Source organism: Podarcis melisellensis, assembly GCF_964234715.1.
Source record: "Podarcis melisellensis genome assembly, chromosome: 6".
Taxonomy (NCBI): domain Eukaryota; kingdom Metazoa; phylum Chordata; class Lepidosauria; order Squamata; family Lacertidae; genus Podarcis; species Podarcis melisellensis.
The window spans coordinates 12,805,687-12,832,634 of NC_138538.1; the positions used below are offsets into that span (position 1 = coordinate 12,805,687).

The 26,948-nt window shown below is 44.2% G+C and overlaps 1 protein-coding gene and 1 long non-coding RNA gene across 5 annotated transcripts in view; one reads left to right on the forward strand and one right to left on the reverse strand.

The window, feature by feature from the left end:
- PHACTR3 (phosphatase and actin regulator 3) overlaps positions 1-5,471 on the reverse strand; it is a 204,354-nt gene extending 198,883 nt beyond the window's left edge. For 3 of the 4 annotated variants that reach the window (XM_081916951.1, XM_081916952.1, XM_081916950.1), the window contains exon 1: positions 4,764-5,471. In XM_081916951.1, the coding sequence (XP_081773077.1) occupies positions 4,764-4,872 (109 nt within the window). In that variant the 5' untranslated portion in view covers positions 4,873-5,471. The remainder of the gene's footprint in view (positions 1-4,763) is intronic. The other variant, XM_081916953.1, reaches the window with a different exon arrangement.
- Positions 1-26,948, forward strand: part of LOC309373195 — a 336,584-nt gene that overhangs the window by 198,388 nt on the left and 111,248 nt on the right. The window lies entirely within an intron of this gene.

Below are 26,948 nucleotides of genomic sequence, written 5' to 3' on the forward strand. Positions count from 1 at the left end.
TTCTTGCCTTAATGTTGTTACCGTTCATTGCTTTTACACTTCACCTTCTCCAAGAGGAGTCTCAGGTCAGCTTAACAGCCCTAATTAACAGCCGCACATTCTACATAACCAAAAAAATCAATTGAAATCACAATGAAACAACACCAGTTTTAGAAAACACCAGCACAACACGACATACTCTCTCTTGCCGCACTGAACACTTAGCCACCTGGCAAAATAAGTGCCGTATTTTTCGCTCTATAACACGCACCAGACTATAACACGCATGTAGTTTTTAGAGGAAGAAAACAAGAAAAAAATATATTCTAAACGAGATAGTGGATATATGATTTTTGTGGTTCATGCTGTGGCCACAGACATGTGATCTGACAGTGAGTTTAGAGTAGCCCAATGCAAAAATCCTGAGGATCCATGTGGATCCATGCTTTGTAACCATGGAGGAGGGAAGGAAGGGGAACCATGGATCCTCTGCTCACGACTGCAGCAGATCCCCCCCCCCCGCCACCCGCAGGCATTCGCTCCATAACACGCACAGACATTTCCCCTTACTTTCTAGGAGGAAAAAAGTGAGTGTTATGGTGCAAAAAATACGGTATGTTTCTAGGCAATGTCAAGATGTCACCAGGGCGAGGCAACCTGATCTCAGCTGGCAAAGACAGAGAGTCACCACTGAGAAGGCCCTGTTCTGCCTCACTGCCCACTTTTCAACATAAAACAATTAAATCACCAAGTATAACTCGAAGCACAAACATATGCAATGGAGAGCCTGCTGAGTCAAGCCAAGGGCCCATCTAGAGTAGCATCCTGTTCTCACAGTGGCCAAGCAAGTGCCCACAGAATGTCCGCAAGCAGGAAATAAGCATAACAGCACTCTTCCTATTTGTGATTTCCAGCAACTGGGGAAATCAGATAACTTCCACTACATGCCAAAGGCTGTTGTGAGCAGCTGCATCTTTAACAGGCACTTGGAGGGCATCAGAGAAAGTGATAAGTGGACTTCCCCAGAGAGGGTGTTCCACATACAGGACTCTAGAGGGGAAAGAAGGGCACTTATGGCATTACTGCCCCATAGCCCATTGCCATCGATGGGACCATGAGCAATTGGGACCACCAGCAAACATTTACACACACTCAAGCACCCTATAGGTAAGAAAGGTACTTTCAGTCTTCGGTTATTTTGGCTGGCCATTTTTCTTCTTTCTCCAGATACTTTTGAAGACGGAAGGAACAGAATTGTAAGCAACTATTGCTCCCATTGTTCCAACAGTTGCAAGTATTCTTTTACCATCAAGTCAACGAATCTGCTAATGAGGAACTTGGATAAGCAAAGCAGGATGTGTTGCAACAGACAATACACACTCTTGTGGACACACAAGAGAGTTCTAGCCCCCTACTACTAGCAACTGAATCTGCACTTTGAAACAGAATTCTTTTAAGGCAGTCTTGAGCTCCAATGAGATGAGTGCAGCCTCCACAGAAGCAGAGTGTGGTTGATTGCACTTATTAACTTACATGGGATTTTACTGATTTCATGTTAGATTAGATAGATGGCAGAATGCAAACTGCTCCTGAAATTACAGAACACTGTAAAATTGCTTGAGTGTAAATCCTATTGACCTCAGTGTATGAACTCTTAAACAGAGGTGTGAAGGTTGTATTCTTAGTCAATTTCCCAATAAGCCTATGCAAATCACAGAAATTATGGAAGAGAAGACAAAACCGGCATTTATATAAGGATATTCATTCGTAATTTATTGCAAATCGTTGTTTGAAGTTGTGTGTGTTTTATTCCGTATATTATGGGGTGTTGCTTGTTGCTTTATTGTTTTGATGGCAGATGCCTAGAGTTGGTTTAAGCATTTTCTTTAAGAAAAGCAACACAAAATAAGTTAATATTTTGTGGCAAAAAAAATGATCTACCTTCAGGCAAATAAAAAAAAAATGCATTTCCTCAAACAGATCTGTCCTTTAAAAAAAAAAATCACACATACAGCCTATCTATTTGCCAGCCTGCCAACACTGCTTTTCATTACTTAGAAACAGGCAAGAAGTGAGCGAAATTGAAATTAAGGGAATGTATGATTTCTGCAGCCTTCAGATGTGAAAGCACACAAATGAACATTCCTCTCATTCAGACACTATTGTCCCTTAGGGGGAAAGGCTAGCACTTTGTGCTAGTGACAGCCTTTGTTCCCATGACCTGGGATATATCAGCGTGGTTAGGCAGGAAAGATTCATCAGCTGTTCTCATTATTCCCTTTAAAAAATCTGTTTCCAGAGCAACAAGGATCCTCAATTATTCGACTGTGTAAAATGAAGCTTAAAGCCACTCAGTCCTCATTATTAACATGTTTGCATATTCTGACAGGCGGTGCCATCAGACAGATGGAATGACCATCGTGAAAAGGAGAAGACAAATAAGAGAGAACGACTCTAGCATGTGCTGGTTTAAAACACTGTTTTGGAATGAAACAGGATTTACTCTCAAATATCAGTACATCAGGACAGGTCTATAGCTGAAACCTTGGCTTGGTGGGTGAGGGGAGAGATGGCATAAAGAGGTCTGGGGGGGGTTAATTGCATTTTTATGTATGTGGGGGGGGGAGATGCTGTCTTAATGAGACACACTTGCTTTTAAAGCAGGTTTGCTGTTAATTTACTTTTCCTGGAAGTAATTGCACAATACCCCCCAAAAGCAACCTCTCAGTCAGTTGAAAGATTCAGAATATAAAGTTACCCATTAATTAAGGCAGCGGGGTAGACTATAAAATTGTGAGGGCAGGAATGTGTGTGTGTGTTGAGGAGAGTACTTAGAACACAACTAGGGTATATTAACTGAAGGGGCATATTCTGATATATATTTTTTCATTTGGGGGGGTCTGTGTCAAAGTCAGTGCCCCCTCCCACATATCCCTTAGTTACAGACTTCCATGGGAGATTTTTCTGAAGCCTACAATGGAACAGTCACTGTTGTGTTCAGTCAAGACCCTAAGTCAACATCTCTTGCACAAAGAGCCCGTGACACTCAACCTTGGCTCCTTGTGTATATCAGTCTGTTGGGTCCTGGGCTTCCCATCCAGCTGATTGTCATCTGAATTCCCCCGCCGCACAATCCTGCCACGAAAGCACCCTGTCAAGTTTGGTCCCGTTTTGTTGTGTGCGCATGTGTTTAATTTCACACCGGCCACAGGAAACGGCTCCCTTCCCAGAACCAACTGTTCTCGCAATTAACCCACCACCGCACAAACACAAAATCCCAAACACAATGCCTTGCTGCTGCTGCTGCTGCTGCTGCTGCTGTGCTCCTTTGAGAACCCCAATGTGTGAGTCACTGCTAGAAAGATTTGCAATTCAGTGGAAAGAGTTTTATGCTTCAAAAGGAGGAGAAAGTGAAGGGGAGAGCTTGTTGGTGGTGAAAGCCTTATTCTCTCACAATTATAAATAGAAAAATGGGGTTGCAGACGTCAAGCTCCCCCACCCTCTCTCTTTCAACACTCGCTGTTGTGTTTCCTACTTCTTGGTGTGTCCCGAAAATTGCCTTCTCGATGGGGTGGGCCAGAGGGTGGGATTGGTGACTTAATTATTACTGCTTGTTCCATCTCCATGGTGACTTCTCATGCCAACAGCTGATTCCCTCCCACTTTATGAGACAACCTTCTCTTTCTCTCTGTTGCAAGGGGCAACTCAGGCACATGCCCAAGCTTCGATTAAATTGCCCAGGTAAATTAGGCTATGTGCGGTAACCGACAAAGATCAGCTTAAGCAACCCAGCTCCCGTCCTGACTGCTCTCAGCTCTTGGATGGTCTCCCAAGGAGCAGGCAGTGTTGATTTTAGCCGTTTTGTTTTCAGTGTGTTTGCATGCCTGTAGATTGAGAGGAGTGGGATGGGCTGGATGTCGTGTGGGGTGAAAGCGAGACAACGGAGCTTAGGCAACTTTCCAGAATAAAGCAGCTCTTGCCACTTTGGACCGAGCATCCCTCTCCAATGATGGCACAAGGGAGAGGCCAGTCTCTTCCAACTGCAGGCAAAAAAAAAGCAGGGTGAACCAATATGATTGACTAGCATCTTCCCAAGCAGGTAACTGTCAGCCAGGTGGAGCCTGAGATCACCTGTTCTGAGTTTTTACTGCCTGAGAGGCCCAGCCATGACTGCTTCCCCTCTGAGGCAGAACTCGTGCACTTGGAAATCTGGTCTCTGCCAATGACTTCCTGAGCTGCCTTGGGCATGTCCCTTTCTCTCTGCCTCGCTTTATCATTTGTGAATAAGACAGCCTGTTTCAAGGAGGAAGGGGTACTGAGAGAGGACAGAGTATCCAAGGTTTAAGGAAGCCTGCTGCCCAGGAAGAGGGTGGCTGAAAAATTTCGGGGAAGAATCCTGGCTCTTTCCCCCTTGCCCTCCTCTGAAATGCTTCCTTCAGCTGGCAGAGGGGAGCGTTGCCCTTCCGAAGGGCCAGGATGGTCTCATGTAATCCTATTTACAGCTAAGCTACTGCATCATTTCAGGACTTACTGCAGAGAATATGTTCCTAATTTCCTTCTGCCCTCCCTTCTCTGACAGGCTTATTGCCAGATTGGCAGATGCGAAGACACATAGACACACACCCATTCCCGATCTGTTTCCCTCTCCCTCTCTCTTCCTCTGCCTCTACCACTCTCTCCCATTCCTCACCACCCAGCCCACATCCTCTGCTATACTGGGAGGAGGAGGAGGAGGAGGGGGGGAGGGGCGGGGAAGAGAGAGAAAGTCCCGCTTGCATTTTTACCTTGCTGCTCCTCGGCTTCAGTCCCGGCGGTGTCCCCGAGGATGCTGGGGTCGCTTTGTGACCTGCCTCTGGGGAGAAAACAGCCAGTTCCTTCTTCTGATGCAGCCATGAGGGGGTGGGGAAGGGAAGGGAGGGGAGGGGTGGGGAGGGGAGGGGAGGGAGAGCAGATCTCAGAGGCCGGAGGAGGAGGAGGAGGGAGAGGCGCTCATGAAACCGGAGGCAGCCCAAGGTCACGACGGGGAAGGGGGTGACCCGCTGGTGGTGGTGCAGAGCGCGCCTCTCTTCTCAGCCGGGGAGTCCCAGCAGCGGGAGCATGCTGGCAACCAGCCTCCTCCTGCAAGCGCCCCGATGCCAAGCAGTCCGCTGGCACCATCCAGATGCAAGGATGGGCGTCCCTCCCAGCGCCTGGGGGCTCCTAGGGCTCGGCGGGGCGCTGCAGAAGTTTCTTCCTGGGCATCTTCTCCTCCGGGTGGCGAAGGCTGGCTTCACGCTGCCTTGGTCAGAAGGAAGGCAATGATGATGGATGGCAGGTGAGGTGAAGGGAGGAGGTCGGAGTGAGCCAAGTCCTAGGCTCAGGAGAAGTCTCTTCCCATATCACGGCCAGGCAGAGGAGAAAAGGCAGGCGACAATAAAATAAAGCACGCGCACCCACCCTCCTTGGAACTGCTTGCTGCTGCTCTTCTTCTTCCCGCATCTGTTGGGAAACAGAGGGATTCTCCCATCATGCCCTGCGAGAGTAGGTGTGACATCACCGGGGATGGGGGGAGAAGGAGAGGGGGGAGAGAGGAGGGAGGAGGAGGGGTCGTGGGTGGGAGAGAGCTTACCTGCACTGCACAAAAGAGGAGGAAGGAAGGAAAGGAATGGAGAGCAGCAGGTGTGCGCGAGAGGCGGAGGCCTCCTGCCTTCTTCTCCGACCCGACACCTTCACACGCCCCTGACGAGGAGGGAGAGGCGAGGCGAGGCTGGTGGAGATCCCGGTGGCGAGACGCAAGAGCAGCCTGCATGACTTCAGACTTCATGGCACACGCACGTTCCGGCACACATGGTCGCGGCGGTGCGGGCCATGCGTTTCCCTTGCCTAGGCTTTTTCTAGCCCCAGGCAGGGGGTGAAAGGTGTGTGTGTGTGTGTGTGTGTGTGTGTGTGTGTGTGTGTGTGTGTGTGTGTGTTGGTAAGGATCCCGTGGAACTGGAAAGGAACAGATGTCTAGCATCCAGGGAGCTGCCTGATACGGAGTCAAACCGAGAAGCTCAGTATTGCCTACACTGAGTGACAGCTGCTGTCCAGTTTTTCAGGCAGGAATCTGATCAGTGTGGTGCTGATAATGCCAATGTTGCAGGTTTGCTCCAGCTGCATTGCAGGGGGTTGGACTAGATGATCCTCGGGGTCCCTTCTGGGGTGGGGGTGGTTGAATTTGGGACTTACTGTGTTCAGGGCAGACACTCATTTGCTGGGCTAAGACCCTTCCCAATCTACAAAACCATCTTTTTTCTCAACCGCTCCTCAGAATGGTGGGGACACTTGGGAAAGCCCATCCTCTTTCTCACACAATGATTGATTGATTGATTGATTGATTGATTGACTGGCTGATAGATCGGCTTACATATAATAAGCTTGGTGGTGAACACGGCACATGACACCCATAAAAGCAGCATCAATATACTCATTCAACATGCAGCACACAGTCATGGTCACTGTGTATTGCTGACCGCATGTATGCTGTTTGGGGAGTGCATTCCTGAATAACTGGTGGTTGAGCTAGACATCAGGAAACGTCTGTGTGAACAGAAGTGATTCAAACAGGAGCTTGAAGCAGCTTAGCCCATGGTGTTTGCATAATAGTATTAGGCAAGGAGTTTCGCTCCCCAGGCAGAGATGCACCCAACACTCTTTGTCTTGTAGAAGCAAAGCAAATATTTATTTGTGTGTTATTCTTTCAGAATATATGAACCAATCTGCATTCAAAGAATATCATAGTGGTGTGTCAAAGCAGGATATAAAACCTAATGCAAGTCCACACCACGATATTAAAAATGTGACACCACAAATAATTAAAAGCTGCAGAAAGAAAATGGACTTCGGCTGCAGCAGTAAGTCCCACTGAATTGAATGGGACTTACTCCCAGATAAGTGAACTGGGGAGTAGGATTGCAACGTAATTCGGGAAGGCTTGGAACAAAAGGACAGTTTTCAATGAACATCGGAAACATAACCATCTGAGGGCTTGGTTCACTTCAGGTCACAGCATGCTTTCCTGCAATTGTGTTGTGGTGCCATCAACAGAACTTCGTCCACACATCTAGGCAACCAGGGGGTGAGGTAGAGGGGAAAGCAGTTTCTCAGATACCCTGGTTCAGAACCATGTGAGGTTTCATACATCGTCAGCAAAACCTTTCATCTAGCCCGGTAGCAAATTGGCAGCCTGTGCAATGCTTTTAGCTGATCCTGAGAACAACTGTGTAGCTGCGTTTTGCAGGAGTTGCAGGATCCAAAACAAATGGAAGGGCAGCCTTGTGCAAAACAAACTGGAAGTTATCGATGGGTGGACTGCTGTGGCCAAGCTGTCCCGGTCCAGGCACACGTAACAGGCACCCTCCAGCTGAATGTAAAGATGGGGCTGGTTGGCCACTATGAGAACAGGGGCTGGATCCAGCAGGCTCTTCTTATGTCCTTATATATACTGAGTAAGTGGTTCCCTCAAGTAAGTGGCTTCCAAGCTGTTATATCAGCTTTTTATACACTGCAGGGCACAACACAGCTTTGCAGTTCCCTCTCTACTTCCTGGTTATATCATTCCACGAAAAGTCTGCGAATGCAGAGTTGGTCATGCACCACCATGGGTGCTTTAGCTGAGATTCCCACATTGCAGGGGGTTGGACTAGTTGATCCTTGGAGTCCCTTCCAACTCTAGGATTCTATGATCTATATTTTTTTAAAAGCTGTGGCCCTCCAGGTGTTGTGGGAGTCCTTGTGGTTGTTGTTGTTGTTGTTCCAACTGGTGGAGGCTACTGAGCAAGCTCACTCCTCAGTGGACTGCTTTTGTGGGAGGGTTTCCCTTTTAGGTTTATCTAGATATACCGTATTTTTCGCTCTATAGGAGGCACCCGACCATAAGACGCAGCTAGTTTTTAGAGGAGGAAAACAAGAAAAAAAATATTCTGAATCAAATGTTGCTGAAGAGACTTTGCGCAGCTACCCTGAAGCCAGAACAGCCCTCTTGCTGTTCTGGTTTCAGCAGTAGCTGGACAGCCTGCATTTGCTCCATAAGACACACGCACATTTCCCCTTACTATTTAGGAGGGGAAAAGTGTGTCTTATACAGCGAAAAATACGGTAGATACAGAGAGATATAGATAGATAAACTTCTGCAAAGCTTGAGCTCCCGCAAAGCACATCTCCTTCATGATTCTAAGCAGCCTTGTTGGGGGGCAGGCGCCTCCCACCTGAGTTTGCTATTTGAAGGAATAAAGTAAATTTTAGCTTCCGATATGCAATACTTACTGCCTTTGTAATAAATTACAGTGGTACCTCTGATTGCGAACGGGATCCATTCTGGAGGCCTGTTCGCAACATGAGCAGAATGCAAGCCGCATCTGCACAGGCACGGGTCACGGGTCGCCGCTTCTGCGCAGGCACGTGAAGTCATTTTGCGCGTCTGCGCATGCACGAGCGGCGAAACACGGAAGTAACCCTTTCAAGTACTTCCAGGTCACCGCGGGACCCTACCTGAAAATGCTCAACCTGGAGCAAATGTAACATGAGGTATGACTGTAAATAGCATCAGTCGTTGCCTGTCAGGAAGGAGAATGTTATACAATTCATCTCCTCGACATGCTGGCTTTGCATGTGCTAGAAGGTCAAATATTCAACCCTAGACCCATGATGCTGTCTAAAGATATAAAGTACAGGAAGAGTTTTACCTTCTGAACCTGCTGGTTGCATAGCGTGGTTATTTGTTGTGTTGCAGTAAACCATGGACCGTACATTAAGTTTGCCAGATCCAGCCTGAAGGGGAACTACACTGGTACCTCAGGTTAAGTACTTAATTCATTCCGGAGGTCCGTTCTTAACCTGAAGCACCACTTTAGCTAATGGGGCCTCCTGCTGCTGCCGCACCGCCGGAGCACGATTTCTGTTCTCATCCTGAAGCAAAGTTCTTAACCCAAGGTACTATTTCTGGGATAGCGGAGTCTGTAACCTGAAGCGTATGTAACCTGAAGCGTATGTAACCTGAGGTACCACTGTACAGTGTACGGCCTAATTCAGTGGCAAAGCACATGCAAAAGGGCTGTAATTCAATGGTAGACCAATTGACTTGCATGTAGGACATCCCCAATTCAACGACCAGCATCTCCAGGGAGGACAGAAAAAGGCTGGCCGTGTGAAACCCTGGAGAGCCATTACTAGCCAGTACAGAAAATTCTGGGAAAGGATATATAATGAATTGAAAAAAATGTTAAAAATAGCATGGGGGGGGGGGACAAGAAGCTTTCATTTTTGTAATTACAGGGGTAGAACTACCCAAACAGTATAGAAATTTATTCATGTATGTGACTACAGTGGCAGGAATGTTATTTGCCCAAAAATGGAAAGAAGAAGAAGTCCCAACGAAAGAAGAATGGATACAAAAACTTGTGGAATATGCAGAAATGGCAAAACCAACCAGAAAAATAAGCAATCAAGATAGCAAACTTTTTAATAAAAGAATGGAAATGGTTTATTGAATATCTACAAACAAACTGTAAACGGGTTAAGAACATTGGCAGGATTATTGTAATAACCTGCAGTTTTATAAGAGTACATATTTAAAGGAGATGAATAAATGAGTAAGTTAAGTTAATTTAGAATATGCAGGAAATGTAAAAAAAAATAATTAAGGAACCACAGAAAGAGGAGGAAGGAGTTTCGAAATGTTAGAATGATTGTAAAACTATTGAAACGTATATAACTGAAAATCATAAATAAACATTAAGAAAAGAAAAGAAAATACTGGGCTAGATTGACCAATGATCTGATTTATTATAAGGGAGTTATTGTGCAAAGCGTTAAGTTCAATCTCTGGCATGTCAAATTATCACAGGTAGCAGCTGTGGAAAAGATCGCTTGTGAATGCCCAGGAGAGCTGATATTGGCCAGTGCAAACAAGATTGGGCTAGATGGACGTATGACAGCTTCATTTGCCATGAAAACAATAGCTTTGACAGAATTGTTGTTGTTGTTGTTTAGTCGTTTAGTCGTGTCTCACTCTTCGTGACCCCATGGACCAGAGCATGTCAGGCACTCCTGTCTTCCACTGCCTCCCACAGTTTGGTCAGACTCATGCTGATAGCTTCGAGAACACTGTCCAACCATCTCGTCCTCTGTCGTCCCCTTCTCCTTGTGCCCTCCATCTTTCCCAACATCAGGGTCTTTTCCAGGGAGTCTTCTCTTATCATGAGGTGGCCAAAGTATTAGAGCCTCAGCTTCAGGATCTGTCCTTCCAGTGAGCACTCAGGGCTGATTTCCTTCAGAATGGATAGGTTTGATCTTCTTGCAGTCCATGGGACTCTCAAGAGTCTCATCCAGCACCATAATTCAAAAGCATCAATTCTTCAGCGATCAGCCTTCTTTATGCTCCAGCTCTCCCTTCCATACATCACTACTGGGAAAACCATAGCTTTAACTATACGGACCTTTGTTGGCAAGCTGATGTCTCTGCTTTTTAAGATGCTGTCTAGGTTTGTCATTGCTTTTCTCCCAAAGAACAGGCATCTTTTAATTTTGTGACTGCTGTCACCATCTGCAGTGATCATGGAGCCCAAGAAAGTAAAATCTCTCACTGCCTCCATTGACAGAATTATCTTGGTTTAAAGCAAAGGGAGGGATTTAGTGCAATGCTGTAGGAATTGTTCTGTCTGTACAAGTATTTCAGCTTGCCAAACAGAATGATCCCTAGCCCCAGATCAGGAGAAGTGATGGGGGGGGGGAGGTTTGCCAGATGTGGAAGGAGGGGAGAGCCCCTTTTCACAAAACAGAAGTCCCTGAATGAGTTTCCACTAGCAGGACTGACTAGCTGAATCCAGCCCAAAGTATCACACTTTTCCATGTATAAGACTAGATTTTTTAACTTTAAAATTATGTGAATAACTGTGGGTTGTCTTATACACGGGGCAATCTCTCCCCCCCCCCTTTCTCTTAAATTGGAGTCCCTAAAAATTGGGGGCGTCTTATACACTGGGAAATACAGTATTCATTCTCAACTCATTTTGGGATCAGGTGGCCCATTTAGGTCTCTCCATTCAGACACATGCCAGGTGTGATAGTTGTGTGTTTTTCAGTGACTTTGAAGTAGTGCATAAAAATGCAAAAAACAAATGAGTGTTCAAACACACAAAATTGACAGAACGTATCCAATTTGCTTGTAAAACAGCGAGAAAAATCTTTTTTTGGTTGTTTAAATTTCTATTTTAAGAGGCAAGACCGTGTTGGCCATTTGAGAATGTTTTCTTTGGAACAAAAGGAAGCAATGAGTCATGTCTGATCGACTAGCTCCTGTGAGTCAGCGGGCTTGCTCTTTTCCGTGAGTCAGCGGAATTCTAAACTGCCTCGTTTGTGTTACTCAGCAAGTGCTGTGTGACCTCTGACCAGTATTCTAATCTTCTGTGCTATTTTTCTTTTCCCTTTGAAAGGCAAAATCAGTGCAGGAAGAACTACCAGACAATACTAACAACTTCATTTTGATGAGTATAAAATTTTCTCTCTTCTTTTTCCTCCAGGACTGTACTGTTGGATCACAGGAACACTGAGTTGAAGGTGACTTGTAGAGGTCATCTGGTGTGTGACAGTCCTTGGGCCTTGCCTCAGTTTCTCTTCTCTAAACTAAACATGCTCAGTTCCTTCAACTTGTCTTCATTAATACTGTTGTGGATTTGTGTTATGGCGCAGGCAATCACTCCTGGTTTTTATTCCAAGCACTCTCCTATTTTAGAAGCAGAGCTACATTCATTTTATTGCATTTGTGTTTATTTTTTGTTGCAAAATGCACTGGGGATAGAAAGAAAAGTGTTCACATTAACAATAGGAAAATTACAACAATCCAAATTCAAATTCAAATCCAATTAGTTATCCATGCGAGATTTGACACATGTGTCGAATGCAGAATGGGAAGTGAGCTCTTTGGATCACTAATGAATGGTAGGTGTTCATCATTCAGGCCTTGAAATATAAGTCTCCATGCAACCTCACAGGATTCAGTTTCATTGCCCATCTGTTAGTCCCAACATCACAGGAATATAATTTAATGCAGGTGGACAGCTGCAAATGTCAATGCTTTTTCCAAAGCAAAGTCAATACGAACAACAAACCGTGTTCAGCTTATATCTCAGCATATGAATCAATTACACATTCTTCCCTTGAGTACAATCCAGCTTCTTGCATCCTCTCCTTCTCTTCTCCTATGAACAGGCGAAACACCAGAATTCTATACCTGTTTTCAGCAGCTGGGACCCAAGAGCCCTCAGTTATTCCTCCCTCCCATTTCCGCAGCTGTGAAGTTATTTGATGACTGTGCAGAGGTTGTGCAGGTTCCAGTGTGGAAAATTTCTTGTCATCCCCCCCCCACACACACGCATTGATTTTTATTTTTTATTTTTTTTGCCTGCAAAATTTGTTTTACAGTGGTACCTTGGGTTACATACACTTCAGGTTACATACACTTCAGGTTACAGACTCCGCTAACCCAGAAATAGTACCTCGGGTTAAGAACTTTGCTTCAGGATAAGAACAGAAATTGCGTGGCCGCGTGGCGGCAGCAGGAGGCCCCATTAGCTAAAGTGGTGCTTCAGGTTAAGAACAGTTTCAGGTTAAAAACAGACCTCCAGAAAGAATTACCCAAGGTACCACTGTACATTATTTCATATTTTCTTACAAAGGAATGTGGATTATGGGCCTCTGATAACAAGGAGGCGACTGTAGACAGATACTTAAATCTACAGGATGAATTGTGTTTTGACTCCACTGAATTGAAATTTCAGCCTTCACGGCCAAGTAAGTTATTTTTGTGGAGGAGGGTCTAGATATTAACTGATATGCATGAAATTTCAGATATAGCTATATAATCCCTAGTGTAGTGAGCTAAAACCTTTAGGGCATTTTTTTTAAAAAAAAATTTTATGAACCTCCCTAGTAGGGCGGCAATTGTTCCTTTTTGACACCCCCCTCTATGCAGAGAAGGAATACTTTTTAAAAAGAATTTAATAAGTCACACAGTCTGCGCATCTTAATTTCGTCTCCCCGCTGCCCATCTTGAATGGTTTGTTCCTTCCCTGTTGTGATAGCACTTTCGTTTTCTGTTAAATCGTTTTTGAGTTCCTTAATTGCTTTTGTTATGCTTTATATGTCTACGCAGCTGAACATCCATGGAGAGCAATCTTTGGCAGATGGTTGGCATATAAATTATTGAGTTAAAATAAACGAACGCATTTATTAAACATTTCTTTTAATAAAATTGCTTAACACATGATATATCTCAGTAGGTTGCCTGAAAACTAGAGCAGTCCCACAACCACAAGAGGTCAGTCTTGGACAGGGAGAGAAAACAAATTTGTCTATATAACTGGGGTAGCACTATCATGATCAGATGTCTAAAATATTTGTCACATCATTAGAGAGAGAGAGAGAGAGAGAGAGAGAGAGAGAGAGAGAGAGAGAGAGAGAGAGAGTTTAGAGGGGGGCAAATGGAACTAATTTCTGATGCAACACAGTGTTGAGGGGTATTTTGGGACTACAGTTCCCAACATCCATGACCATTGTTCATGATGATTGGGGCTGATGGGAGTTGTGATCCATCAACATCTAGAGGAGAACAGTTTCCCCATCCCTAATCTATCAAATAGGACATCTACAGTGGTAGCTTGGGTTAAGTATTTAATTCGTTCCGGAGGTCCGTTCTTAACCTGAAGCACCACTTTATTTAATGGGGCCTCCTGCTGCCACCGCGCCGTAGGAGCACGATTTCTGTTCTCATCCTGAAGCAAAGTTCTTAACCCAAAGTAATATTTCTGGGTTAGCGGAGTCTGTAACCTGAAGTGTATGTAACCCAAGGTACCACTGTACTTGGATTTTGAAATTGCCAGTTAATTGACTTAAAGTGGCCTTCCTTGAGAAAGCATCCCCCCCCCCACAAGGGCTCCCCACAAGTCCTTGGAGGGGTGCTCTGGACTCAGCTCTGTAAGGCTGTTCCTTACAGATGCCATTGCTTGAAGTGAGCAGAAACATTTTATGCAATGGCCTCCATTCAAACGGATTTTGAAGGGTTTTGGGATGTTTTTTGGGTTTGTTTGTTTTTTGCACTGTTTCAAGCTGTGCTCAGGAAAAACACCGAGCCCCCATTTCTGAAATCCTGTGCAAATTTACTGGGGTGGGGAATATGTTTCATTGCACTATGTGAGACATGTCCCGTGCCAATGTGCAAAGAGAAATAAAACTATCAGTGTGTCCCAGCTGAATTAAACATATGCATTGGAATGAGTAGATTATTGTTAAAACAGTAGGGTAAGCAAGACACCTGATGAGTCTCTTTCGACAGGTAGCAGGACCCACATCCTCTTTCAAAGAAGGAGAGCAGAACTCAAATAACAGAGTAGCTAAATAAAGGATGAATAAGGAGGGTGTTGTGAATACAGAAAGTGTTTTTGCATTAAACATTAAAACGCAGGGATGGTCGAATTAAATGGGTGTGTTAAGACCCCGACAAGAGAAGCTTGAAAGCAATGAGATACTAGTGGTACAACATTGCTAATACAGTGGTACCTCAGGTTACATACGCTTGAGGTTGCATACGCTTCAGGTTACAGACTCCACTAACCCAGAAATAGTACCTCGGGTTAAGAACTTTGCTTCAGGATGAGAACAGAAATCGTGCTCTGGCGGTGCAGCGGTATCAGGAGGCCCCATTAGCTAAAGTGGTGCTTCAGGTTAAGAACAGTTTCAGGTTAAGAATGGACCTCCGGAACGAATTAAGTACTTAACCCGAGGTGCCACTGTAAAGGTCTGCAAGAAGTATCACACCTGTCCTGAGATATGCTTGTTTGTATGTTAATGGAAACTTTGAGAAATAAAAGATTTCATGGGTTATTTGTGGACCTACCATGGGGTGAATCAGTGAATGGACCGTCAGTGTTGTCCATCTTGAGCATTATGTTAAGAACATAAGAAGAACTCTGTGGGATCAGCCGAGTGGTCCATCAAGCCTAGCTCCCACTGTGGCCAACAAGATGCTCCAAATAGGAACAACTGCACTCTGCTCACTTGCAATTCCCAGCAATTGGTTCTCAGAGGCATAGTGCCCCCTACAGTGGAGGTGGAGTATAGCCATCACGACTTGTAGCCTTATCTTCCATGACACCCCCCCCCCAATATTATGAGTTGCATTCACCATTAGTCCTAGTCAGAGCAATGACTATTGAAGTGAATGAACCTGGCTAATTTAAGCCCATTCATTCCAATGGGTCTCACTGGATCCTCACTAGATACAACCCTGCAGTTCTGTGCCCTCTGCTTCCTTGACTTCGAAAGGGCTTTTGAAATTTTGCCAAGGGCCACCTTAAATTAGGGCCTTAAAAAAGTGGTTCCGTCCATGCAGTGCAATCAAGACCTCTCCCATGATTCAGTTCAGTTGTCCATCCATTGCCCAGCTGATGCCAAGCTACAGGGATAGACCACAAGAAAGATGGTCATTTAATTGCAAACATGGTCATGTCAGTTTGATTTTCCCAGTGTGGGCTCTTCTTTGCCTCACTACTATTATAGTACAAAGCTCTCCCTGACGTGCTGGATTGGCAGCAGTTACAAGAAAGCTGATCAACGAAGATTTGATGCTTTTGAATTATGGTGCTGGAGGAGACTCTTAAGAGTCCCATGGACTGCAAGAAGATCACACCTATCCATTCTGAAGGAAATCAGCCCTGAGTGCTCACTGGAAGGACAGATCCTGAAGCTGAGGCTCCAATACTTTGGCCACCTCATGAGAAGAGAAGACTCCCTGGAAAAGACCCTGATGTTGGGAAAGATGGAGGGCACAAGGAGAAGGGGACGACAGAGGACGAGATGGTTGGACAGTGTTCTCGAAGCTACCAACATGAGTTTGACCAAACTGCGGGAGGCAGTGGAAGACAGGAGTGCCTGGCATGCTCTGGTCCATGGGGTCACGAAGAGTCGGACACGACTAAATGATTAAACAACAACAACAGAAAAGGCCAACACAGCCAAAGAAATATTATTGTTTTGGGCTGGCATCATGTACCACTCTATCTTCATACTTGTTTCAAAGTACTTGGTGACATTTTCCAGTCAAGGGGAGATGAAACAGAAAGATTTGGGAACCAATCAGGCTGGTGAAATGGATCCGTACGAAAGAACTGACTCCTTCGGTGCTCTTGGAAAAGCTGCTATTATAATATATGTCTACATCCTTCAGTATGATTAATGGATGCTGAGATACTCAGACCCTGTGGTTATGTCATGGTGTGACACATCAGTAGCATACATTGCAGGAAGGCTGAGAGGCTGTCCGATTCCAAGAGACTGAGGGAAAGGAACAGTCAAGCAGCCCAATTTGCCAGGCTTATTCAGACACATTCTTTATTCCGTGACTCATTTTCTTACATAACCAGGATTTATACCCCACCCCAATGGCCATATAGAAGAAATGCATGCCTGTAGAATTCTCTTGCCTCAAACCCAAATGTCTTGGAGCTGCTTCACATCTTAAACCTAATGTGTGGTTTTTTTTCTCTCTCCCTTCCAAAATGTGGAACTATTGCTTTCAGCTCTGGATAAAGTTCAATACTTTGTTCTCTGGTTCTTTTTCACCTGCTCCTCATGTCTCTCTCATGTCTTCGGTGAATGTGATATTTAGGCCCTGATTTGAATGCCTGATTGAAAGGTATTTAGTTGCTAGCTCTCTTGATTATGAAAATATATGTGGGCAGTGTCTCAGGTGTCACAGGGTAGAATACTGACTACCAAGCTCAGGGATTATTCAATATGCAGTTGCTTTTCCTTTTCAAAAACAGGGTCATTATTATTATTATTATTATTATTATTATTATTATTATTATTATTATCAACATCATCATCATCATTAAAACATTAATGTGCATGTTAAGCATTATGCCTTAACAGAGTTCATCACACTAATATTATTGTTTAATATTTCAGAATAATTTTTAAAATATCCTAACAGCCCAATCCTAGTAATATTTACTCAAGCTTACTTATTCATTGGATTTCAATAGGGATTACTTCCACGTGGCCTTAATTCTTAGTTGGGACGTGTCTAATTTCTTAACAGCTAATGAGTTGGCAGCTTCTCCTGCTGATTCAACTGCCCCAGGTTGCTTCCACGTGACCCGGTCATCCTGATTTATTTGTGGGGATGTCAGCTGTTTATCAAGCATTTGTTCTGATTTGTTTGCAGAGAGGCTGCCTTATGAAATTTCAAGCAATTGTTATGCTAGACTTTCCAGCAATATCTCCTCCCACCTGAGGACTCTCCACCCTCCCCACTTCCCAGCTGGTTTTGTTTTTTGTCTTAACTGCCCCTTCTAAGACTGGGTGTGCAGTATGTTTGGGGTTTAGGGATTGTATCTCTGGTACGTGGCACTGCATGCTCTTCAAAGGTGTCATGGGTTTTGAAGACACTTGTACTCAGGGAGAAATGTGCTAAGAGGAAGGCACGCTTGGCAAACCCTCACCATGATCAACTCCCACCCGGAATCCAATGTCCCCACTGTGTGTGTGGATCCAGAACTGGCCTCCACAGTCACTTATGGAGTCACATTTAAAACCATGTTAATGGAAGACAATCTTACTCAGCTACGAGTGATCGCCAAAGAAGAAGACCAACATATCCCATTGCTATGGTTAAACACATGGCTAATTGATATGATGCATGCATAAGCTCTACATACTATATTATAGGATGCAATTCTCCAAGGGCTCCTTTTCTGGAACTGCCATTGAAGCAAACAAGGACAGTAGCAGTATCATTCTTTTATTGTCTACTGGTACCTTGAAGGTGCATCGCTTGACAAGGAAAACCTGCCCAGGCTTTCGAAATACAAACATAAACATATCCCTCCACAGCGAGCGAGCGAGAGAGAGAGAGACCCAAGCAAAGGTGGGAACATCTTGCCATAACTCACCTCCCTGTATCTTCTGAAGACCTGAAGTATTCAAGATCTCTGCCAGCTCTATTTCTCTTCTTCATTCCCCAGAGATAACGGTTTGCACTTAATTCTGCCTGTCTCACAATTAATAACAGTAAGACAGGTGGAATATAGTGCAAACAGTTATCTCTGGGAAGTGAAGACGAGAAATACAGCTGGAACAGAGTGAACATTGCAGGACTTCAGATTTAGAAGATACAGGGGGTGATTTACTGAGAGATGTACTCAGTTCACATTCTTCTGGGCCACTCCATTTTTATTGCCGTGATGAGATGGTAATGGGAAATGCCTGTGCCATTATACTAAATTATGATACTTGACACTTCATACTCATAAGAGCTTGGGGCTGTCTGATCAATTTATTACTTATTTTTCCAAGGTAATCCCATTAGCGACTCCCTTTTCTGTAATATGCAGGGAGAGGAGGACTAAGAAGGTCAAGGTCTTATCTGGCCAAGATCACATCACTTCCTCACAATTTACAGCCATGAGTTCTAATCCTACTGCCTGGAGCAACAGTAAACACTCCTGCTTGCTCCAGCTTTCACAGCAGAGATGGGGGTGATGGCTATGGACTTCCAGAGAAAGTTATAATAATTATAATATTTTAATTATAGATTTTATTTGTACCCCGCCCATCTGACTGGGCTCCAACTCCCATTATCCCAAACCAAGATGGTGGGGGTTGATGGGAGTTGAGGCTACACATGTACAACTCTTTGCGTGAAAGAGTGTAATTTGTTGATTTGTATAGCTCAACTATTGTATATAAACTAAGAAAAACCTGCAATGGCCCATTTGTTCCAGCATCCTGTTTTCACAGTGGCAACTCGCAAGCACTCTGCCCTCCCACAACTTCAAGCCATGAAGGCAACCAACCATAGCCATCATGACTAGCAGCCATGTCTATGAATTTGTCTACTCCTCTTTCAAAGCCATCTAAGCGAGTGGTCATCATGGGCTCTTGTGGGAGTGAGTTCCATAATTTAACTATGCACTGTGTGAATGACGTTCTTTTATCTGCCCTGAATCTGCCAATATTCACTGTACAGACTGTACACTTGTTGAACATTACCTGTGACTTACAAGAGTACAGCTCAGTGATTTAGGGGTGGTTAGGACTTGTCTCCACTGAGAAAGCCTAGCCTGGCTGAATCTTCTCCCATAATCCTCTTCAGAACTGCAGGGTTCTGTTGGAGTGGAAAGCGTTTGGTTTGAAAACCAATATTTTAAGTAAGAAATAGGCAGAAACGCGGGAAGAAAAACCCACAAAGCCCCCAAAGGAAACCTAAGGTATGTTTCTGAAGCTTTCTAAAAGATAAAAATATCCAAAGAAAGCATGAGAAAATCAATATGAATGGAGAGTCAGCGCTTGAAAGTGCTTTTCCTATCCTCCTAATCAAAAGCCCAAGTGCTCAGCTGGTGAAGTGAAGGCCTCTTTTGTGTGTCTTGCAATCCTGCATGACTGCAGAAATAATTTAAAGGGTGTTTTTCTCCTGGAAAGCACATTTCTTTGAACTCATGTTTTGGTTTTGCCACATAATAAAGTGCAAGGTGAACTATGAAAATGAAGAATTTAGAGATGACATTTTAACACAGATAACAACTGTAAATTTGGATGTACTCTGTGTTCCTCTTTCCTGCCATGCTGCTTGATTTAAAGTGGACAGGGCTGGCATTGTGAAAAGGCATTGCAGCAAAATACCAAGACAAGAATTTGCGGCCTAATTTTAACCTTGAAAGCAAGGTGGTCACTGCAGTGATGGAGGGTTAGGGTTTTCTGTAGGGCAGAAGAAGAAGAAGAAGAAGAAGAAGAAGAAGAAGAAGAAGAAGAAGAAGAAGAAGAAACCACTGAATTTGAATATTCACCCCCCCAAATTAATTTTCAATCCTAAACTCAGAAGAACTGAATAAGGGGTCCAGCAATATATCACAGACTATTCCTGGCCATATTTCACACACTTTCTTTTCTGGTGGTGGAAGTCAGCCTTCGAGACAGTTTTGCAACTACTGTACAAGAAAGAACAACAGAGACTTGGTTATATCTCCTTAATATTTCCCTACAAATTTACAGGATGTGCAATTATTCTGAGGATGTACACACAAGCGAAATAAATTAAGATTAGCTGATTAAGAAGTCTGATTTCAGAAAGCGTAGGGAGCTCCTGGGTGAGATCCCAGGGTCAGAAATACTCAGGGAGAAGGGAGTTCAAGATGGATGGGAGTTTCTGAGAGGTGAAATATTGAAGGCACAAAGGCAGACAATTCCAACAAGAAAGAAACCCGTGAGGCTGCATAAGGAGCTTACAGAAGAGCTGAGAGTTAAGAAGGGCATGGAAGGAAGGTGAAATCATGAGGAAAGAGTATGCACAAGTAGCCAACAGTTGCAGGGAGAAGGTCAGACAGGCCAAACCTCAGAATGAGCTCAGGCTTGCAAGAGGAAATAATAATAAAGGTTTATTCAGCTATGTTTGAAGCAAGAGGAAGAAAAAGCAGGTCATAGGTCCTCTGCATGGAGAAGACAGAGCAATGCTCTTGGGTGACAGAGAGAAGGTGGAACTGCTCAACACCTATGGATAGCTCAGGTGGTTAGAGCATGGTGCTGATAACACCGAGGTTGCAGGTTTGATCCCCGATTGGGACCACTGCATTGGAAGGAGTTGGACTAGATGTTCTTCAGGGTCCCTTCCATGTCTATGATTCTACTATTCTACTTTGCCTCTGTCTTCACCCAAAAGGAAAATGATGTATGGTGGGAATGTTCAAGGATGCAGGAGAGGATATATTGTTTGATTATATCCTTTCCGACTTGTGTTAACAAGTTCTACAATTTAGCAGAGTAACATTCCCCCTTTTAAACTTGCACAGCGGATGTGTTTGCTCAGGCTTGCTAAAGCCTCTAAAATAAGTTTCGTTGGTAATTTCCCCTTTAGTCCCTCATAAAAAGATAGACGAGACATAGTCTTCTATAAGAATATAAAAAGAGTTTACTCACTCACATTCTGTTCACAGATGGACCCCAAAAGTCAGACTTAAGTTACAAAAGTTACATACACTTGGAAACTATCCCATAAGGAGACAGTTCTTTTGTCCTCTCTTGGCTAGAGAGCATCTTAGGCTAAGCAGATGTTGCTTATTTGCATGTAGTCTGAGAGAGAGAGATGGTGGCCTCCGCTGAGGTATTTTGTTACCTGCACTGGTGAGGCCATGCCCACCTCTGGTCACATGTAGAGGAAGTCTGTCCCAGCCTAGGAGGAAACAAGAAGTTCCGACTGGCTGGTCCAGACATCCCCTTTTTATGTCCACTCTGGGGATGTTGTACTTGACTGCTCTGTGTTTCACATCCCACATGTATGCTCAACCTGATGATAACAGAACAAACAATGCAAGGAGGGAGCTGCAGCCCAAGATAGAAAAGAGGTAGGAAGGGAACATCTAGCTACTTTAAATGAATTTAGGGCCTGATAAGCTGCACCCAAGGACACTAGAGGAGCTTGCAAATGGAATCTCAGAGTATCTGTCTCTAATTGTTGAGAATTCTGGGGAAACAGGTGCAGTCTCTGCAGACTGGAGGCAGGCAAATATTGGCCCCATCTCAAAACGGGGTGGGGAGAAGACCCAGGTAACTACTGACCAATCAGCTTGATGTCAATACAAGTAAAGGTCCTAGGACAAATAATTAAACAGTTGTTCTATGAGCACTTAGAAAAGGATGTTTTGGTTACTAAGACCCAGCATGGGTTTCTCAAAAACAAGCTACGTCAGACAAATCTCATTTCTTTTTCTTTCTTTTTGAAAGAGTCACAACCTTGGTGGGTCAGGGGAATGCTGTGGAAGTATCTCAATTTCAGTCAGTAAGGAGTGAGAACCTGTCAACACCCCAACCAGTGCCAGATTTACGTATAAGCTAAACAAGCTATAGCTTAGCACCCCACTCTCTTGGGGGCCCCCAGAAAAATTAAAGGAAAAAAACCTGGATGTACATTTTCAAAATATAAGATAAAAAACAAAATAAAACCTACATACAGCAACAGTGTTTTGTGTTGTATAGGCTCCTATGATGTAAGTAATGGGCCCCGCCTGCTAGCCTGCTCCCTAAAATATCTCTGGTTTGCTCATTTCTATATCTATTACTTTGATAAAATACATATTTTGTTATGTGCAAATGGGTTTAGATACCTATTAGGTCCATAAATTACCATAAAGCATATATTCAACACAAAAAAGCGACAATTTGTTGTTGACAAAGGACAGCTAGACATATGAAGGGCCTTACTACCTTCTGTAGCTTAGGGCCTCATCAAACCTAAATCTGGCCCTGACCCCAACTAAGAGATCTGCACTGGTTGCCAATTACCGTATTATTTGCTCTATAAGACGCACCAGACCACAAGACGCACCTAGTTTTTGGAGGAGGAAAACAAGGGAAAAAAATATTCTGAATCTCAGAAGCCAGAACAGCAAGAGGGATCTCTGCGCAGTGAAAGCAGCAATCCCTCTTGCTGTTCTGGCTTCTGGGATAGCTGCGCAGCCTGCACTCACTCCATAAGACGCACACACATTTCCCCTTACTTTTTAGGAGGCAAAAAGTGAGTCTTATAGAGCAAAAAATACGGTAGTTACTGGGCTCCACCTGACAGGGCTTGTTAGATGAATTGTGTTCTCAATTTTCATCTGTTGCATTGATTTTGATTTTGATTTTTTAGAAAAATACCAATTTAACTTTGACATTTAATAACTACACACACACACACACGTGTGTGTGTTACACCGCTTATAGGTTTTGTTTACGATTAAGCAGTATACAAATTCCATTAAAGAAATAAATACCCTATATTGTCCATCACTTTAAATTATTTGCTGTATTGCACATTTTACTATTATTTGTAAGTCGCTTAATTTTGTTCATTTTTCGTTTATTTCATTTCTCAGCTGCTTCCCATAAAGCACCCTGAAGCAATTTAACAACAGCAACAATAATAACAATGTGAGGTGCATGTGAAGAGACTCAAAAGTTTGATCAATTAAATAAATATAAATACTTAGAGTGAAGAATTTGAATCTTCTTAGGCAAAATCTTTCGCTCCTTTCGCACAAAGTTGGTAGAGCTTTTAAAAAATAAAAAATGCCCATGCCATTATTTTATTTGAATGGTACTTACAAGTAAGTCCCTTTTGAATGCATGGGACTTACTTCTAAGGAACCATGTCGGGATTCCACAACACACATTTCATCGTCCTTATTTCCAAGGTGGAAAACTCTTTGGCAATTAAACCCTCGTGGACCAGAAGAGGGCGCCGTCTGCTTGCATCTTTGCTAGGCTTGGGAGCGGCCGCTGAAGAGGCCGGAAAGGAAACAAGAATGTTCATCAAAATTGCCTAAGGTGTGTTTTTCATCAAAGAAACATTTTCTCCTCCAAAAAAAATTTCATTATAAATACCAAAGGTATTACTTTTGGAGAGAACTCAGTTTTCCAAGAAGGAAGGTTGTTACATAAATACGTTCCATTTCAGTGATTAATATTGCCCTTATTGCTCTGCTCTTGTTTTAAACGCAGCCTTCGCAAGCTGATCAAGTTGCCATATCGATGGGAGGCAATAAGGATGCTTTGTCGTCCTTGCAAGTCTCGTGCCCAAGACCCTGGAAAGCTGCTACCCATAGACAATACAGGCCAACCTTCAGGAAATCTCATTTCTAGTCCTAAAAATACTTTGGTGACTTCTTCTCTTTTTCTTTGACAATCATTCGTAGCCGCGTAAGATTGTCTTCCATAAACATGGTCTTAACACTGAGTCCGTAAGTGACTGTGGAGGCCAATTCTGGATCCACACATCCTTCCACAGTGGGGACATTGGTTTCTGAGTGGGAGGTGCATCACAGTAAGGATTTAGGGGAGCCACCAGTTGGAGGATGAATGGCGGCTAACAGATTGAGGTTGAATCCTGACAAGACAGAAGTACAGGGGGAGGGCAGGTGTGGAGGTCTCCCTGGTCCTGAATGGGTAACTGTGCACCTGAAGGACCAGGTGCGCAGCCTGGGAGACATTTTGGACTCACAGCTTTCCAACAAGACATGGATTAATTCTGTGTCCAGGGCAGCTGTCTACCAGCTCCATCTGGTATGTGGACTGTCTCACCAGAGTGGTGGATGCCCTGGTTAGCTCCCCCTTGGACTACTGCAATGCACTCTGTGGAGCTACCTTTGAAGGTGACCCAGAAACTACAACTAATCCAGAATGCGGCAGCTAGACTGGTGACTGGGAGTGGCCACCGAGACCACATAACACTGGTCCTGAAAGACCTACACTGGCTCCCAGTACGTTTCCGAGTACAATTCAAAGTGTTGGTGCTGAACTTAAAAGCCCTAAATGGCCTTGGTCCAGTATACCTGAAGGAGCATCTCCGACCCCATCATTTGGCCTAGACACTGAGGTCCAGCTCTGAGGACCTTCTGGCAGTTCCCTCACTGTGAGAAGCGAAGTTACAGGGAACCAGATAGAGGGATATCACTGGGGATGCCACAACTATTACAGTGGTACCTCGGGTTAAGAACTTAATTCATTCTGGTGGTCTGTTCTTAACCTGAAACTGTTCTTAACCTGAAGCACCACTTTAGCTAATGGGGCCTCCTGCTGCTGCTGTGCCACCGCCGCACAATTTCTGTTCTTATCCTGAAGCAAAGTTCTTAACCTGAGGTACTATTTCTGGGTTTGCGGAGTCTGTAACTTGAAGCGTATGTAACCTGAAGTGTATGTAACCCGAGGTACCACTGTATTTAGAATGGAGTGTGAGAGGCAGAGGGACGGTTCTTGCTATCTTTAAACCAGACTTGGATTGGACAACCCTTCAAATAGGGGACTTGTTCAGAGGACTGTTCTCTAGCAATCCCTTCAAACAGAAGATAGTCTTCTGCAAAGTAGGACATCCATTCCTCTTGATGTTCAGGGGTGCAGGGGAAGGGCTACTCAGCATGGCCCCCACTTCCTGCTCTTGTGCTGCTCAGAAGCTGCAGTGCTCAGTGGGGTGAGTGCCAGTAAACTGAACAGGAAGCTAAACTCAGTCTAAAATTATTATCAGCATGGATGCTTGCATGTTTCCACTTGTGGTACTGAAGCCGTTTAAAAGTCATTTCCCCAAAAACGATAAGAGTTTTAAGGTGCTTAAAGCAACTCAGAGATTGCCAAATTGATGTCCAGGGTGACTTACTCAAGCGAGTCAAACGATGTGCTTTTCAAATGGAGCTGCAATGTTTGATCCCAGCAAGGCTGTTTGCTAAACCCTGTGACCCTCCTGCAGAAGCTAAATCTTCATTCCCTGAGGGTTTTTGCGCTTCCTGCTGCTGCTGTCCCAGGTTCACCTTGACGATTTGGGAAACACGTAACCTCACGGCAATGTATGCGCTAATTATGAAAACGGTGAATGCAAATTTGGTCTGGAGACTCCAACTAGTGCGAAATGCAGCTGCTAGGTTGATAAGTGGGGCAGCCAGATGGGACCATGTGACAGCTGTCCTGAAAGCATTGCAATGGCTGTCAATAAGCCACTGGGCCAAATTCCAGGTGTTTGTATGTCTTCTTCTTTGGCGATCACTCATAGCTGAGTAAGATTGTCTTCCATAAACACGGTTTTAACAATGAGTCCATAAGTGACTGTGGAGGTCAATTCTGGATCCACATGTCCTTCCACAGTAGGGACATAGGTTTCTGGGCAGGAGTTGATCACAGTGAGGGTTTGCCAAGCGTGCCTTCCTCTTAGCACATTTCTCCCTTTTGCCCTGAGTTCGAACGTCTTCAAAACCCATGACACCTTTGGTAAAGGCTGTTCTCCAATTGGAGCACTCACAGGCAAGTATTTCCGAGTTGTCAGTGTTTATACTTCATTTTTTAAGATTTGCCTTGAGAGAGTCTTTGAACCTGTTTTGCTTGACCACCAGCATTACGCTTTCCATTTTTAAGTTTGGAATAGAGTAATTGCTTTGGAAGACGATAATCAGACAGCCACACAACATAACCAGTCCAACAGAGTTGATGTTGAAGTATCATTGCTTTGACACTAGTGAACTGGCATTAGTTTGCCTGTCTTCCCAAGTGATGTGTAAAAAAATTTGGGGACGCCATTAATGGAATCTTTCAAGGAGTTGGAGATGGTGTTTATAAGTGTTCCACGTTTCACAAGCATACAGTAAGGTTGGTAGTACCATAGCTTTGTAAACCACATTTTGGTTTCCCTGCTAATGTCCTGGTCCTCACTTCAATCGGGAGAAAGCTGCACTAAAGCTCTAAATGGCTTGAGACCCTGGTACCTAAGAAAATGCCTTCCCCAGTAGCAACCATCTCAGAAGAACTTCCTGACAGTAAGAGCTGTTTAACAGTGGAATTTGCTGCCAAGGAGTGTGGTGGAGTCTCCTTCTTTGGAGGTCTTTAAGCAGAGGCTTGACAACCATATGTCAGGAGTGCTCTGATGGTGTTTCCTGCTTGGCAGGGGGTTGGACTCGATGGCCCTTGTGGTCTCTTCCAACTCTATGATTCTATGATTCCATGACCCTACAACTGGTAGGTGAGACCTTGGTGACAAGAGCCTGCCCATTTGGTGCTGCCCCGTGACAGGGCTTTTTCAGTGGTGGTTTTCCATTTGCCAAATGCCCTCCCTAGTGAGGTGCCCTGTCACCATCATTAGTAACTTCCAGGAGGAATTTGAACATATTTCTGTTTACCCAGACAACTGAAGAATGCTTTTTCTGGCAGCCTCAAGATCATGGGGTGGAAGTATATTTTTAATTGCCTTTGCTTTTTGATATTTTTAATTGTGGATGTTTTCAGGATGTTTTAATCTGTTTTAGATTGTTTTGCTTTTCTGTTTTATTTTTTAGATTATATCTCTGTTTGCTGCCCTGGGGAAGGAAGGGCAGGATATAAATCCAATCGATAAATAAAAGAATGACACAATTTAATCTTCCATCCAAACAAATCAGATTGATGGC